At 56.9% G+C, this 15,436-nt stretch overlaps 1 protein-coding gene across 16 annotated transcripts in view; it reads right to left on the bottom strand.

The window, feature by feature from the left end:
* The window catches only part of MYT1L (myelin transcription factor 1 like), a 417,355-nt gene that overhangs the window by 8,699 nt on the left and 393,220 nt on the right, over nucleotides 1–15,436 (bottom strand). For all 16 annotated transcript variants that reach the window (XM_082357086.1, XM_082357077.1, XM_082357080.1 and 13 more), the window contains one exon: nucleotides 5,791–5,882. In XM_082357086.1, the coding sequence (XP_082213212.1) occupies nucleotides 5,791–5,882 (92 nt within the window). The remainder of the gene's footprint in view (nucleotides 1–5,790; nucleotides 5,883–15,436) is intronic.

Raw genomic sequence — 15,436 nt, 5'->3', positions numbered from 1 at the left:
ATACATTGTGCAAAGGAAACGCATTGGTTAATATAGGAGCAGTCTTCTCTCACATATTAAATAAAACATCTAATTTTTACTTGCATATGACACTGAAAGTGTCAAAGAGCAGACATGACTGCGTGTCACGAAGGTAACTCCTGCCAGAGTCTGTATATGAGGCTGGGGTAGCTCTTCCTGGGGAACTACCTCTTGTGCACCCCTAGAGCTATTTGATCAAGAGATTTGATTTTGGATAATCGTGATAGGAAGGGTGAAAAATGTGCTACGCAACTGCCTGTTTCCAACACCGAGATTTCATGTTTCCCTTGAGAAGTGAGTGGAATTGTAAGCAAATCAATCCGTTTCAGGATTGGCGGTTTGAAGGTCACTACACTATTATAAAACCCAGAGAACGGTGGGAAAGAATAGCACGCTTCAGATTTCCAATTAAATCACCTTAATTCGCTTGTCAGGAGCACTCCATCAGTGGTACCTAATATACAGTGAAGCATATAAAATACACCGTCATGTCAGCATCTTTGTCTTGAGGCTAGATTCCAGCAAATGGAAACTTAGAGGAATTTTGATAAAATTATGAGACAAGAATGTGGTCTTTCTGGAATATAGGTGAAATCTTGGGAGCCCATTTCACTGGCTTGAATTTTCATGGAAGAGTTTCCAACAATTATTATGTTCTGTTTTACTTTTGTGGAAAACCAACGTCTAAGCAGGGGCCAGAGATCACGTTACCGGGAGATTTCCTGAAGTCTGACGGCGTTGCTTTTCTTTTCTTTTTTTTTTGTTTTAACATCTTTACTGGATTATAATTGCTTTACAATGTTGTGTTAGTTTCTGCTGTACAACAAAGTGAATCAGCTATATGTATATCTATATCCCCTCCCTCTTGAGCCTCCCTCCCACCCTACCCATCCCACCCCTCTAGGTCGTCACAAAGCACCGAGCTGGCAGCATTTCTGAACTGCCTTGATGAGAGGTTTTAGAAGTCTGGGGTTTAGAGCTGGGTTTTGAAACATGACAGACCTGGAATCTGAATCCATATCTTGCTACTTAAGAGTCCTGTGATGAGTACCTTCCTTAATTCCTAGAAACCTCAAATCCCTCCATTTAAGAAGGTCCCTATCTGTCACACTGGCTGTAAGAAATAAGCCAACTATATAAGATACCTGACCTATATAATGAGACTCGCCAAACAGGGGCCAAAGAAAAATGTTAAATGCTGCGTTGTCTGAGCAGCCCGACAGCCCTGGGGTGTCTGCAGGCTCACCTCTGCTCTGGCCGGAAAGTAGCACAAATTGCTTTTGTCCTGCTGACCCAGTCCATGTGAGTTGAGAAACAGTTAAAAGAAAAGAAAAAATACTGCATGTGGTCTAGTGCAGTGGGCTTCGATACTTGTTGAATTAAAGACTTTAAAAAAGACACACCTCTCCCTCACAAGTCCGAAATTGCCATCTGATGGTTTTGACTGTGACTTTAGTTGCCAAAAATTCATATATTTCTAGAAAATTGTATGTTGCAGAGTGCTTTCAGTATATTTTCATCAAAGCCTTGGACTGAGTGTTTAATTTATGGAAAAAATCTACTGTGTAAACTAAGTGGCAAATCAGGCTTCATTATCAAAACAATCTGCAGATCAGATCAACCTTCCAACAGAGGTCACCACAAATCCAATAAAAACACTAGCCAGGGCCCCCATGACGACCTTTCCGTCTCTAAATTTTATTCTAGGAGATGGATGAGTGGATGGATGGATGGATGGGTGGGTGGATGGGTGGATGGATGGATGGGTGGATGGATGGATGGGTGGATGGATGGGTGGATGGATGGATGGATGGATGGATGGGTGGGTGGATGGATGGATGGATGGATGGGTGGATGGGTGGATGGTTGGATGGGTGGATGGATGGATGGGTGGGTGGATGGGTGGATGGTTGGATGGGTGGATGGATGGGTGGATGGATGGATGGGTGGATGGGTGGATGGTTGGATGGGTGGATGGATGGGTGGATGGATGGATGGATGGATGGATGGGTGGGTGGGTGGGTGGATGGATGGATGGATGGATGGGTGGATGGGTGGATGGTTGGATGGGTGGATGGATGGGTGGATGGATGAAAAGGTGAGTTTTTGCCTGGATGAACTAAGGTGCACAGGCTGCAGCACCATTTCCTCCTGAAGCTCTTGGCCCTGCCCTCCTGCCCTCTGCCCTCCTGCCCTCTTGGGAGTGCCCTCAGGAGCCCAGCATTCGTGAGTGGCTCCTCGTTAAGTGCCTGCATGTGTGTGAGTCCAGGACTCGGGAGCAGCCTTTCTTCCGTGACGCTGGGGAAGCTGGGAAAGAGCTGGCAGATGACAGATGGATTCTCAGACTGTCGGATTCTAGTGAGTCAGGTGGAATTCGAGGGTCTGGAATGAAAGTCATCCATGTGGACGTGCCCCCAGGTCACCCTTGAGAGCCCCAGGGCACAAGTGCCTGGCTGCGAAGCCCACTTCTGGAGAGGAGAGAGCGCCAGGTAGGCTCAGAGACTTGGCCCCTCTGTGCCACTGGGGTACGGCGGGGCCCTGGCTGCGGGTGTGCCCGCCCAGGTCGCCTGGCACTGCTTTCACCTCTTCACCGCTTTGAGTTTCCTTTGCCTTCTAGGTAAAGGGGAGCATCAGTACCCACGCCTGGGGCTGCTGGGAATATAAATGAATAAGTGCATGCGATCCCCAGACAGAGCTGCAGGCGGGGGAGGGGGCCTTCCCTCAGCTCACCATCCCAGACAGTAGAAGAGAAGAGCAGAAAAATGTTATTTCTTTTCCTTCTCTCCTGAAGGCTTGGCCAAAACCAAAAACCAAAAAAACAAAACCCCGAAGCCACCTGCAGCCCAACTCCGGGCAGAGATGCTCACAGGCCTGGAGTGACCGTGTGCAGAGGGTCCTGGAGGAGACCCCTGATGACTTCGCAGAGCCCGGCTGTTTGGAGAGCTGAGCGCTGACGGACGATGCGGGATCACTCAGGGGAGACACAGGGTGGTGAGAGTCTTGGGGGGGAGAGACGGGCACAGACTCTCTCTAAACTTCCGAAAGAAAAAGAAAGAACCTTGGATTTTAGAGCCGGAAGGAAACCTCAGAGACTTTTGGATGCACTCCTTCCTCTTCAGATACACACTCGGGAGAAAAAGCCGGATCCCAGGACAGGAGCGGCCCGGCCCGAGTCAGCCCTAGGGCTTCACGTGGTCCCCTGGCCGCCGTGCTCAGTCACTGTTAAGAGGACACATTGCACACGGAGGGTGAGTGACCTCGGGTAAGGTCTGCGCTCAGGATGTTCAAGAGATGAGGGGGTGAGAGATGGTCTCTGCCTCACACAGAGTGAGGGCCCCGCCTTTGACCGTGAAGGTTGGCACAGCTGCAGGGGGCAGTGACCGCTGAGCTCCCATCCCCCAAAGAGCAGAAGTGAATTTCCCACAGTCCTGCCCTTTGGTCAGACACGCGCAGGGATGAGGCCATTTATCCACGGGATGACGTGTGCTCTGGGTTTACTAAGAAGTGCCCTGATCTTCGCAGAAAAGGTGCCCCGCAGGTGAGAAGCGATGGGACCGCCAGCCCTGGGCTCCAGCATAGACTGGGCTTGGGAAGACCTGGGTTTGACCCCCTTCAGCTGCTTCATCTCCAGCTGACCTGGGCTTCCCAGGGTCCTCGTCCGTGGACAAGCAAGTGACAGAACCTGCAGCAGGAAGAAACATTCCGAAGCCTAAAATCAGGAAGCTGGGCTCAGATGCAGAGAGGTGGGTGGATGGCGACCCCGTGGGCGACCCCACTGACCAGGGTGGAGGCGGGAGCCGGGTGCCCAGCCTGGATGAAGGCTGGGGCTGGTTCCTCTCCCAGAGGGCATGAGTCATTTCTGGCTAGCAGCTGTGGCTGGCGGTTACAGAAGGATTCTGAATGTTGGATGCCCCCATGAGAGACGCCAGCCCGGGGACTCCCCGCTCTCCCCGGCCGTCCCGCCCGGCGGGAAGCCTCCTCCTCGGGTTTGCAGACCTGCCCTCCGTCTATCGGGACTCATAAGCTGGCGCAGACTCACATCAGTTTGCCGAAGGATTTTTGCTTTAGCCCCGGGGATGTTTTGCGGGTGAAATGTCGCGCTAAATATTTTGGAAAGAGCTCAGTGGATACTCTTTTCTTTCTGGCAACACGCCCTGACCCTCGATGGCTGAGTGAGAAGTGACATTGGTGACCCTGGCGTCTCGGGATGGGCTCCTCACGCTGGCGGGTGCGTCTGAGAACTTCCGTCTAACTGGTGCCCGCCCCCCATCTCCAGCCCCTGAGCTGCCTTGAGCAGAGGTGGGGCTCTCGGGATTTGAACCTCCAGGTGGAAGTGTCGTGGCCCTGACTGTCTTCCTGGTAAACGATGGGGGGCAGGGTGAGGCACGTTTCCTGCTGAACCCCTCGTGCTGTCCTCAGGACCGAGAATGAGTGTCCGGTGAGCCATGGCGGCCTCAGGGCAGCGGCCGGGCCCCAGGCGTCGCCAGGCTAGGAGCGCATCAGGGCTGAGTCCTCGTCTGCGTGGATCCTGGGTGCGGGGCAGCCCGGGAAGCGGAGGAGGCGGGGTCGGCTCCATCGCCACCCAGTCCTGGGGCCCGAGCTACCTGCGGTGGGTCCAGGCCTCCAGCCCGGGGGTGACCCGTGTTTCTCGGCACTTGGTTCCTTTGGGGAGCGCGGAGTTCGAGAGGCGCCTTGCCTGGCTTCAGCGCTTTCACCGTAGGCCCCGCTCTGCCCGAGCCCCGTCCCTCACAAAGTCCCCCGAGGGGCTGGGAGGGGAGGCTCTCACAGGCCACTCTGCTGAGTGACTACAATTGCACTCGTCTCCATAAGCGTGAGTTCTGTCCTCCCGAGTGACTGCAAACACTGCACTAGGGACCGCTGGACCCCAGCTCCCAGGGACACACGCGGTCACGCCCCCGCGAGCCTCTGGTGGCAATACGGGCATCAGCGCATCAGCGTGTGTGTTTCTGTGAAAGACACGTCCTCATTTAACGTGTGTACTGATTCATTAACACCGGAGTCTCAGCCAGGAGCCTGTCTGACGCGGGTTTCCTCCCTAAGGTGTGTCACGGCCCCCTTACGCCCAGAACACCAGACGGCACCTCTGCCCTGCTCTGGGGGCCTTTTCAACAGTGGCGTCTCCAACGGGAAAACACAAAAAATCAACAAACGTAGCGCCCCACAGACTGTGAAGAGGACCCTCATTTACGGCTGAGCCACAAGGAGAAGGCAGAGAGGATGGGCCTCGCGGGAAAGTGGCCGGAGAGTCAGGCCCTCCTCCCCTCCTCGTGGCCCTGAAAGCACCGCGAGCGCTGGTCTGGGGCCACGAACTGACTGTAGCAAGCAGGCGAGCTCGCGGACACAGACCCGGGGCCCCGAGGTCGGGCTGGGATGGGCTCCGAGGCCCGCGCCCCCTGCGTGCGTTCTGCCCGCATCTTTGCGCGCCTCCTGCGGCGGGCCAGGGAACGTCTGGAAGGAGGGCTGCGCAGACAGACGGACGCAGCTCACGCCCCAGAGTGAGGGTGAGGGAGACAGCCGTGGGCTGCGTGTGGCCCGAGGGCCCCTGACCCAGCGCCCGGCGCGGAGGGCCGTGGGGAGGCCGCCTCCCCCGGGTGGACCGGCTTTGCCCGGGCGGGAGTGACCGCTGCCCCCTCCCGAAGGGACGAGGCTGTGCCTGGGCTCCGCCGGGGCCGCCAGGACGGCCGGGCTGTGGCCGTGGCCCCGACGCGGTGGCGGTGGGTGGGGGGCGCGCACGGCGCACGCGGTTACCGTTGCTGGCCCGCTGCCGGATGGTCAGCATCTGCTCTCCCGACAGCTTCGCCTTCTTCATGGCCGACGTGGCCCGCGGGCATCCCGACAAGCTGGGGACGAGACGGGAGGTGGAGTTAGTCGCAGGTTCGGGGGACCCCCGGGCCTGCAGGGAAAACTGCCGCGGGCTGCAGGTCCCCACGTCACCCGACTGGGCTGGTTGCCGGCAAAGGGCCGCCTGCAGATGGGGAACCAGAGCAGAAGGTGGGCAGGGCCGGCCGTGCCCACAGGCAGGTGTCTGTGGACGGCGGACTTCGGGGCGGGCACGCAGCGCAGGGCCGCAGTGTGGCCTGGGGTGAGGTCTGACCGCTGGGGCGCGGGCGGGAGGGAGATGAGCCCTCTGAGGGCCCCTGGGACTTTGAGGGAGCGACTATCTCGCTTTAAAAACTTCCTTATTGGGACTTCCCTGGCGGTCCAGTGGATAGGGCTCCTCGCTTCCACGGCAGGGGGCTCGGGTGCGATCCCTGGTCGGGGAACTAAGATCCCACAGGCCGTGCTGCGCGGCCAAAAGTAAATAAAAATACAAAAAACTTCCTTATTGTGGAAAGTCTCAAACTTACAGAAGGGTTGGATTCAAAACTTAACGTCAAACGTGCAAAAGCAGAAGGGGCAGAGCGATGAGCTCTCACCCAGCCTCGCATCCTGACCCACCAGGGCCCCCCCCGTAGTCATCTGGGAGAAACCCCCAGACACAGCCTCAGCGTCAGTGTGCCACCTGAGCGTCTGAAACGGTGCCAACACCCTCACCTGTCGGGGTCCACACGCCCCCATCGGCCTCCTAACCTCGTGAACGGTCGTCCACCCGGTCCGCGTGTGCTCTGCGTCCTGAGCTGGGACCTGGTCTGAGCAGCGTCTCTGCAGGACGCATCCCTCCCTCTGTCTTGCTTTCTGGGTCCATGTTGAGGACAGCGACCTGAGCACCTTCCACAGGGGCCAAACCTGGGCCTCCGCACCCCTCGCCCCGCACCTGGCTACGACCTCAAGGGGCCACACAGGAGGGCCCCGCTGCACCCTTGTCAGGGTCCCTCTGGCGCTTCACACGCAGGTGAAATGTAAACCAGTGTATATGTACGGCATTTTACGTATATTCATACCACGTGTATCATTTTGTATTTTGCCCGCATTTTCAGGGCTAGATGGACCCTGTCCTTAGAGAGTGACACTTACGCGGCCACTAAACAACATCCATGGGACATCTGCGTTTATACAGGGAGGCCTTCTGAACGTCTCTTCAGACACATTTTCTAATACTTTTTCTGATGAGGATTTTAGCAGGTGTTTTGGGGGAGGACACCTTCGTACAACAAATGTTTGCACGAGGAAGCTCCGAGGTGCTGGTTCGAGGAGACGTTTGCGTCTGGCAACTGTGCAGGACTCTCCCCGAGAGGCCAAGTGCCCGCCGTGCCCGCTACTCTTCCCAGAGCCTCACCGGGCCCTGCGCTCGCTCACGGAGCTTCTAGATTTACAGGTGAAGGACGGGGCCGTGGGACGTCACCCCAGAGGGTGACACAGCATGCTGTTAGCGCTCGCTGGGGCCATCACCCCCAAGGCCTTATGCTCAGAGGCCAGCACGTCTCCAGGTGTGCCCAGGGGCTCCGGGATGCTTGTGGATTGGAAGCTGTGCACAGCGCGTGACTGCCCGCCCCGATTCTCCTGCATGAACAGAAGTGAGAGAGGGAGCTACAGGACAGAGTGAGGGCGGAAAGTAACGAGAAGGAAGCCCGGTCACGCAGAAGCCAGCGGAGGGAGGGACTCGGGTGTCTCCACGCATCCATCACCAGGCTGGCGGGGCCCAAACCCAGATGCGCAGCAGCAGGATGGCCTGGAAACAGTTTAAAACACAGACTCCTGGACCCACGTTGAGGGTCAGAACCAGATTTCAGTCTCCAGTTGCTTCTCCTAGCTTCCAGTTAACTGAACTGCCAGCCGAGAATGACAAATAACGGTGTCCTTCAGCCAGAGCTGGGAAATAAATTAGGAGACACAGACAGGCCCACAGAAGGATGTGTTCTGTGCAAACACGCCTGCACCGTGTTCCTCCCATTCCGATCCAGTGACTGCATCCCAGCCTGGGTCAAATTTGGAAGCATCCGGAGCAGGCCGGGCGCCGGTGCCGGGTGGCGGGTGCCCGGCGAGGGCGCAGTGCCATCTAGTGGCGGCCCGAGCCAACCGCACCGGGTGCCCCGGGTCTGCGCTGGTCCAGGATCTCAGGGCAAAGTCCGCTGCCCGAGTCCTGCCAGGGAGCGACCCCGGGGGGATCTCGGTGTGGTGAGAGGAGAGTCCTGAAGTGGAGACCCAGCGGCCCTTATGGAGACGCTTCTAATTAAAACCAGGCTCCAGGCAGCAAAGAGTTAACCCGTGTCTGCACCAGCACCCACCTCTGGGGCCCCAGACGTCTGGCCCAGGCTCCACCAGGAATTCCTGGGAGGCTCCAGGCAGACACTGCCCAGGGCTTCAGAAAGGGACAGAGGAGACGGAGGCCCAGCGTTTTATGAGGACATCCCCCCGAGTGGCACTTCCTTCAGGAGAACATCACCCCTGAAAATAGCTCAATAAGTAAAAATTTCTGGGAGGGGGGTGGTTAGAAAGACTCGGGGCCGTGCAGTTGTCCACTGGGAGGAAAGTAAGAAATTCGAGAGCGCGTGGGGTGTCTTGCTCTGGTGTTTGTTCACGGCCCAGAGTGGCTGGGAATCGAGAATAAAGGACCCCGATATGAAAGGCCCCTGTGACTCAGTCTCTCTCTCAAGAAGTGCGGGTGGGCTGTTATGTACCTTGTTCTTTTCACTGTTTACGATTTCACCATTGATGTTAAAATCCTCTAGTAAGGACGTGGTACCTCCCTGTACAGCATAGATTCCTATGCTAATGCCACCCTCTGTATAGTAACACTGTGGACGTGTCACCAGCTGATTCCTGGTGACGGGCACTGCACTACTGTTACCATCTGCGTCGTAACACTGGGGACTCTCGGGGGCGGGCACTGCAGGCAGATGCTGAGTGAGGGAACCGGCGTTAACACCAAGGGGACACGTCACACTCACCGGAGCACCCAATTTTGAATTTGCTTCCTGAGACCACGGGGGATGTGCTGGGGGCACAGGGTGTCCTCTGACCCCCATGGAATTTCTGCCCCCAGATTATTTGTCTGAACTGCTCCCATCTCAGTGCGAAGGGGTGTCCTTGTGGTTCCTTCTCAGCCCAAGATGTGAATTTGGAGTTTATCCCCCCCACAACGTTCTGAGTTTCTCCAAAAGCATATTTGGTGTCGAAAGCATGCCCTGAGCCGTGGAGGGAGGGAAGCGTTGGGGCAGGAGCCTCTGTGCCCACCTGGGCCTTGGGACAGACGGGGGTCTCCCAGTCGCAGGTGTTAATTTGCAGGGGCTGTGGATCAGACAGGAGAGTAGCAGGCTTTGCAATCGCTTTGTTTCTCCTGCTTGATTCCCCTCCCTCCATGCATTTTGATGGCATTATGGAGGAATGAGGCTTTTGCGAGCGTCTGGGTCCCAGCTGGTGGGTATCACAGGGTCGCTGGGGTCTCTCCCCGCCGCGGATGGGGGACTGAGTGACTCACGTGCTCCTGCTAGGGTTGCTCATACACTTCTGACCCCCCTTCTTGCCTGGAATTGCTGCTGAGCCCCAGGGCGCTCAGTACCACTGCTGGGCAGGTGAAAGCAGGTATGGAGTCAGACAACCTACAGGGATGGCCCTTCGGAGGGCCTTTCCTCAGGTGTTCTTTTCCTGACAGTGTTGTGACCGACACTGCTGAATCGAGGGGGCTCCAAAGTTCATCTCTTGGGAGAGTGTCCCTCTGGTGTGGCTGAGAATGACGTTAGTTTATGACAGCGAGGCTGGTACTTCCGGCGGGGGGGCCTGGGTGCTGAGGAGGGGTGGTCCTGCAGTCCCAGGAAGCCCCCAGGCTTCTCCTGTGGCCGTTCCTCTGGGGGCAGCTTGGCCGATGGGGCACCTTCCCTTCACTGCACTGGTTACTCGCGAGGTCTTTCTCGAAACTCAGAAACCCAAGATCTTCTCAAAACTCAAAACTCTCAAGCTCCCAAAAACTCAAGACTTTTGGTCCTGGAGGTTTTTCTGGTTTCCTTCTTTGATCATTTTCTTTCTTCCATTTTCTCTCTTCTCTCTACTTTTTCAGAAACTCCTAGTTGTTGGTTATTAAATCACATGAATTGTTTCTCTATTTTTAAAATATTATCTTCTTTTCTCACCTCTTTATAATTTAAGGGAGAGTTCCTCAGCTTTGTATTCTAACTTTCTATGTGGATTTTTAAGTCTTACTTACCTTTTTTTTTTTTTAAGAGATCTTTCTTGTTCTCTGAATGTTTTTTGAATTATGAATGTAATAACTTATAATATTCTTTCTATCCTCCTTTTCTGTCTGATGACAAATCACAGCTTTTTTTTTTTGTTATAAGGTTTTTTTTTTAATAATAGATTTATTTATTTATTTATTTATTATTTTTAGCTGTGTTGGGTCTTCGTTTCTGCGCGAGGGCTTTCTAATTGTGGCGAGCGGGGGCCGCTCTTCATTGCAGTGCGCGGGCCTCTCACTATCGCGGCCTCTCTTGTTGCGGAGCACAGGCTCCAGACGCGCAGGCTCAGTAGTTGTGGCTCACGGGCCCAGTTGCTCCACGGCATGTGGGATCTTCCCAGACCAGGGCTCGAACCTGTGTCCCCTGCATTGGCAGGCAGATTCTCAACCACTGCGCCACCAGGGAAGCCCACAGCTTTTTTTTTAAAGTCTTCTCCTTCCAGAAATGTCTGTTTTCTCTGAGCTTTTTTTCCTTTTCTGTCTTCTTCTAAGTGTGTTTATTTTGCTTTCTGTCCTGTTACCTGGCGCATCCCTTAAATAGCTGGAAATCCTAAGCTGTTCATTCCCATTCTCCAGACATCACACCTTTCTCTGGGACCTGCTGGTTTCGGGGGTAGAGCACCCCCTGTCTGGATGGGCTGGAGTGGCCACAGCGGCTGTGAGACAAGCTGGGAGCCGGCGGGGCCTCCACGTTTCACTTAATGCTCCTGAGTCCAGCACAAGGGCCACCCCTGTGTCCAGCTGTTCCTGGGGTCCCAGGCCAGAGCTTCCCAATGCACTGGGGTGATGGAGGCATGGGCTGGACATCTAGGGGTCAGGCTGCTTCTTATGGAGACTTTGGACTAGTCCTCTGTTTTCAAGCCTTCTCCGAACCCCCCGCAGAGGGCCCACTGGTCTGTGGGTTCTGTGGGATCTGCAGCCCCCCGAGCTCCCCCTTCACCTATGTCCCCCACCACCCCTTCCTCTCCCGGAGATGCAGGTCTGAGTCATTTGTCCGTCAGCTTTGCAGCTCCCAGGACTTGGTGGACGAGATGGAATTCACTTCTCTTTTAAAAATTTTTTACCGTTGAAAAAGCTTTGTGGGTTTATAAACTGAGAGTAGGTCACTTCCGTAGAGTTTTGAGATTGAGCGGAGATGAGTGTGTTCTCAACCTGCGGCGTCTGACCAGGACTTTCCGTAGAGTTGCCCGTTGAGGTCTGGGGTCCACAGGCACTTTGCTGTAATGTGCGTGCTCTTCCTGCCCCTTTCCTGGGGGCCAGTGTGGCGGTCTCTCCCTCCTGGAGTGACGGTGGCCCTGGTGGCCACATCTTAGGCACACCTGGTCCAGGGGATGGAAGCTTAAGTGTTGCCATGACACCCAGGGGAGCATCTTCAAAGACAGACCATCCAGGGACAGAAACAGCCTAGAGACGAAGCTCCCAGGGTGGGTGGGGGTCAGAGGGCAGAGCCACGGGGGATGGAGCCGGGAGCCGGGTCAGCCCTGCTGGCCTGGGCCTGGTGACGCGGGACCACACCTAGTGTCCCCACCGCCCTGAGCCCCACTCGTTCTCCTGCCGCATCCTAGCAGACGGCGAGGAACCTGCTTCTCTCTGTGTTTCTCCTTTTGCTTGTCTCTAGGAAGCCCGGGGCTCACATTCCTGTAAATCATTGCTGGGGGCTGATCGTGTCCCCAAAGGAATGCTGACACCTTAATATCCAGAATCTGTGACAGGACCTTATGGGAAATGGGGCCTTTGCAGATGCCGCTGAGTCAAGATGAAGTCGTGCTGGGGTGGAGGGCCTCGTCCCGTGACTGGGTCCTTACGAGAGAGACACAGAGGAAAGCCGGTGACAACGGGGCAGAGACTGGGGTGACACCCAGGACTGCTGTCCCCTCACGCCCCTGCCCATGTCGTGACCTCTGTCTTCCGACGCCAAGAGGATAAATTCTGTTGTTTGAAGCCACCAGTTTGTGGTGTGTGTCAGGCAGCCTAGGAAACTGATCCCATCATACTTGTTAATTAACTTTGGACTCCTAATCCAGATGTTTTCCCATTTCCTATGACATTTCTATCAGTTTTGGGATATGTGAACATAACTGTTCTGTAAATATGAGTTTTTGCCATGAGCTCAGGCGGCATTGATGCGTCGGGGGTTGACAGATGATAACAGAGGAGACACCCCCCGGCACTAAGAGCTTAGGGTAAAGGCGCCGTAGGAGAGGGGGACGTGGGGCCCGGCCCCCTGGCCAGTGGTGACAAGTGTGGCCAGGCGTGTCCTCACCCAGCTGGACCCCTGGCTGCGCAGTGGGACTGTTCAGGGCGCGTTCCGGGAGGGGGGACCCGGCGTGAGGACGGCAGAGGGGGACCCCAAGGGACACGGGGCCACGGAGCTTTGGGAGGGGAACCGGGCGCAGTGTGTCGGGGCCGGCAGGGCGTCCAGGGTGGGAGCCCCCAGCCCGCGTGGGTCACATTTCAGCTTGTATTAACTGAAATCAAACAACGGTAAGTGTCATGGGGACTGGACGTCAGCCGTGGGCCCGGCAGCCTCGCACATCTGGTGATGACAGAGCAGCCAGCGGGACACGGCGGCCGGTCACGCATTCTGTGCCGGGGGGCGGCATCGGCCTTCAGAGGGGCTGGCGGGAGAGCCCCGGAGTGTGTCATCGGTTCTTCAGAGGAAGCGAACCTTCTCTGCGGGCTCGGGCAGGTTTTTGGAGACAGAGTCTTCTTGCAAAGGGAATTCGAGGAGGAGAGGGCGACCGTGGCAGACGTGTTAAGCTCACCTTACGTCTAAGACTCTGTAGCACGCGGAGCAAGGACTGGAGCGGCCCCGCTGACTCTCTCAGGGATCTGAGGTCACGGGGGCATTTTCTCCCCATTTCTCTAGAGTCACGGAGGCTCATGACCTGCCGGTGACACCACCCGCGGGGCCAGTGCACAGGGCTCTGGCCTCTTGTGCTATTTGGTTCCCAGGACGTTTCTTCCAACTCCACGCTGCTCAGGGGGATGAACAGAGGACAAAACGTGTCGGGTGCACGCAGGCCTGGACAGAGCGCCTGGGGGGCCGGGCAGCTCGCGGGGAGCACGCTGCCTTTAGAGGGATGGAGACACGAGGGGCTCGGGGCCAGCGCCGCCTCCCAGCAAACCTCGGCAGGAGCACACCAGCGAAGACAGTCTTAGTGTGAGCGTTTCTCAAACCGTCATGAGGACCAGAGCACGGGGGTCACCAGATGCGTCCAGGGGAACGAGGCCAGGAAGGAGGCGGAGAGGCCCGGGGCGGGGGGTGTCTGTCCCAGCTGCCGGGTCCTCCCGCTCTCAGGACGTGGAGGAGACGCTCCCTCTGCAGGCTGTGGGCCTGGTGACCCCTCACCCCAGCCTCATCTTTGTGCCCTCACGTCCCTGTGGCCCTAGTGTCTGGACCTCAGGGGTGCGGGGAGGCCTGGCCGTGTCGCGGTGCCCCCGAACGTTGCCCTGCTGACCGGCTGGGGTCAGTGCGGGAGCCGTGGGTGGGAACCAGAGTTCCTTAGCTGATGCGTTTTTCCGTTCTTCCTCTTTCTTTCACCACTGGCTTTGCTAGAAGGAGAAGCATGTGCCGCCTTAGAGCTGGAAGCAGAGAAAGGGCTTGTGAGTTTCAAAGTCTCAGTGTTTTGGATCCCAGAGTCAGAAAGAAGTCAGCGCACAGGCTGTGGTTCTGGAAGAATTCATCCTGGTGAGATAAAGATTCCTAGAGAAGGAGAAGCGAAGAGAGCTGAGGTGCTGGAGGTCCGGAGAGGAGACCCACGCCCGGCAAGAGACGGGGCCGCAGCAGAGACCTGGCTGCTGGGGTCAGGCTCCCCGCCCCCTCCCCCGAGAGCGGCCTGGCCGGGAGAAGCCCCCAGAGGCCCCACCGCCTCTGCCCTTCAGAGGCCTGGGGAGGCGGATGCTGGGGGGAAGCTGGCTGGAGAGGCCTGGGGGGCCAGGAATACCAAGGGCCAGCCACGTGGGCTGACGGCCAGACGAGATGACCTGGGAGGCCCCAGGCTGCCCGCTGGCCGGGAGGGACACCCTTGGTGGGTGCAGGGGTCACAGGTGCTGGAGGCCCCAGGCTAGGCTCTCGTCCCACAGTGAGGACAGGAGGGAGAAAGTCACAGAAAGTGGGAGGACGTGTGGACTTTGGATTTGTTACAGCACAATCACATTCTAGAAACTGCTGAGTTCCTGAAAACCTACTTCAGGTTCGCTTAAGAATTGAGGGCGATGTTGTCCTGATCGGAAATGATCGGAAGAGTCAAAAGTCCCATGTGTGTGTGTGTGTGTGTGTGTGTGTGTGTGTGTGTGTAACTGAGATTGAATCACATTCTGGACCTGAAAGCTTTGAAGACTTCAGTTTCTCCATCTGTTTGTTGGAGAGAAAAATGGCCTTGTGTGTTCATATTGTTAATTTTTTGTTTGTACATTGCTTTTCCCTATAAAATTGTGACAGGCCAAGCTTCTTGGGGCAGGACTGTATTAAGAGATTTATTTCTCCACAGACCCCTGCACTGTGGCCAAAGCAGCAAGCTTGTGGGAGGCCAAGTTCTAAACCAGCCCTTGGGTCCCTGCGAGGTGCCCAGGCCAGGTTAATCCCATCCTGGAGAGAGAGGTGCTGGCGACGGGGTGGCCCCTCCCGTGACCAGGTGATGGGGTGGAGGCCCCCCCCGTGACCCGGTGATGATGCATAAACAGCCCTGGACGGCTGGCGGGGCCTGTCCCCCTGCCGTATTGAGGGCCGCGTGGCCAGCACCCAAGGGAGCCTCCAGCACCGAGAGCCACCCCGGCCGAGAGCCAGCAGGAAGATGGGGCCTTGGTCCTGGCGCCTCGAGGAGCTGAATTCTGCCGAGGCCCAGATGAGCTCTGGGGTGGGCCCTGGGCTGTGGGCTGGGTGGGAACGCACCTGCAGACACTTCGGTTCTAGCTGGTGAGGCCCGAGCTGGGGCCCGTGGAGGCCAGGCTGAACTCCAACCTGCAGAATCCGACAGCAGCGGGGTGTGGCTTTGAGCCCCTGCGTTTGCGGTTCCCTAGAGAACTCGTGAGAAAATGTCCAGAAACCTGCGGGGGAAGCAGCCTGGGCGCGTGCGCCCCTGCGAGCCCAGCTCCAGGTGAGGTGGACGCTTAGGCGTGCCCATCCAGTCTTTGCCAGATGCGTCCCAGGCCCGGGATAGACAGGCGGATGGGCGTGGGCGCGCTTCGGGAGGCGGAATCTGAGAACACCTAACGAGGTGGTGCTTCCCCAGCAAGGCCTGCCCCAGGGCCGCCTGCGGGCTCAGGCCCAGGATGCTGGCA

This window comes from Balaenoptera borealis (genome assembly GCF_965194805.1).
Source record: "Balaenoptera borealis genome assembly, chromosome: 15".
In the NCBI taxonomy this organism is placed as follows: domain Eukaryota; kingdom Metazoa; phylum Chordata; class Mammalia; order Artiodactyla; family Balaenopteridae; genus Balaenoptera; species Balaenoptera borealis.
The sequence above is the reverse complement of the archived record's forward strand: the minus strand, read 5'-3'. Positions and strand labels throughout refer to the sequence as shown.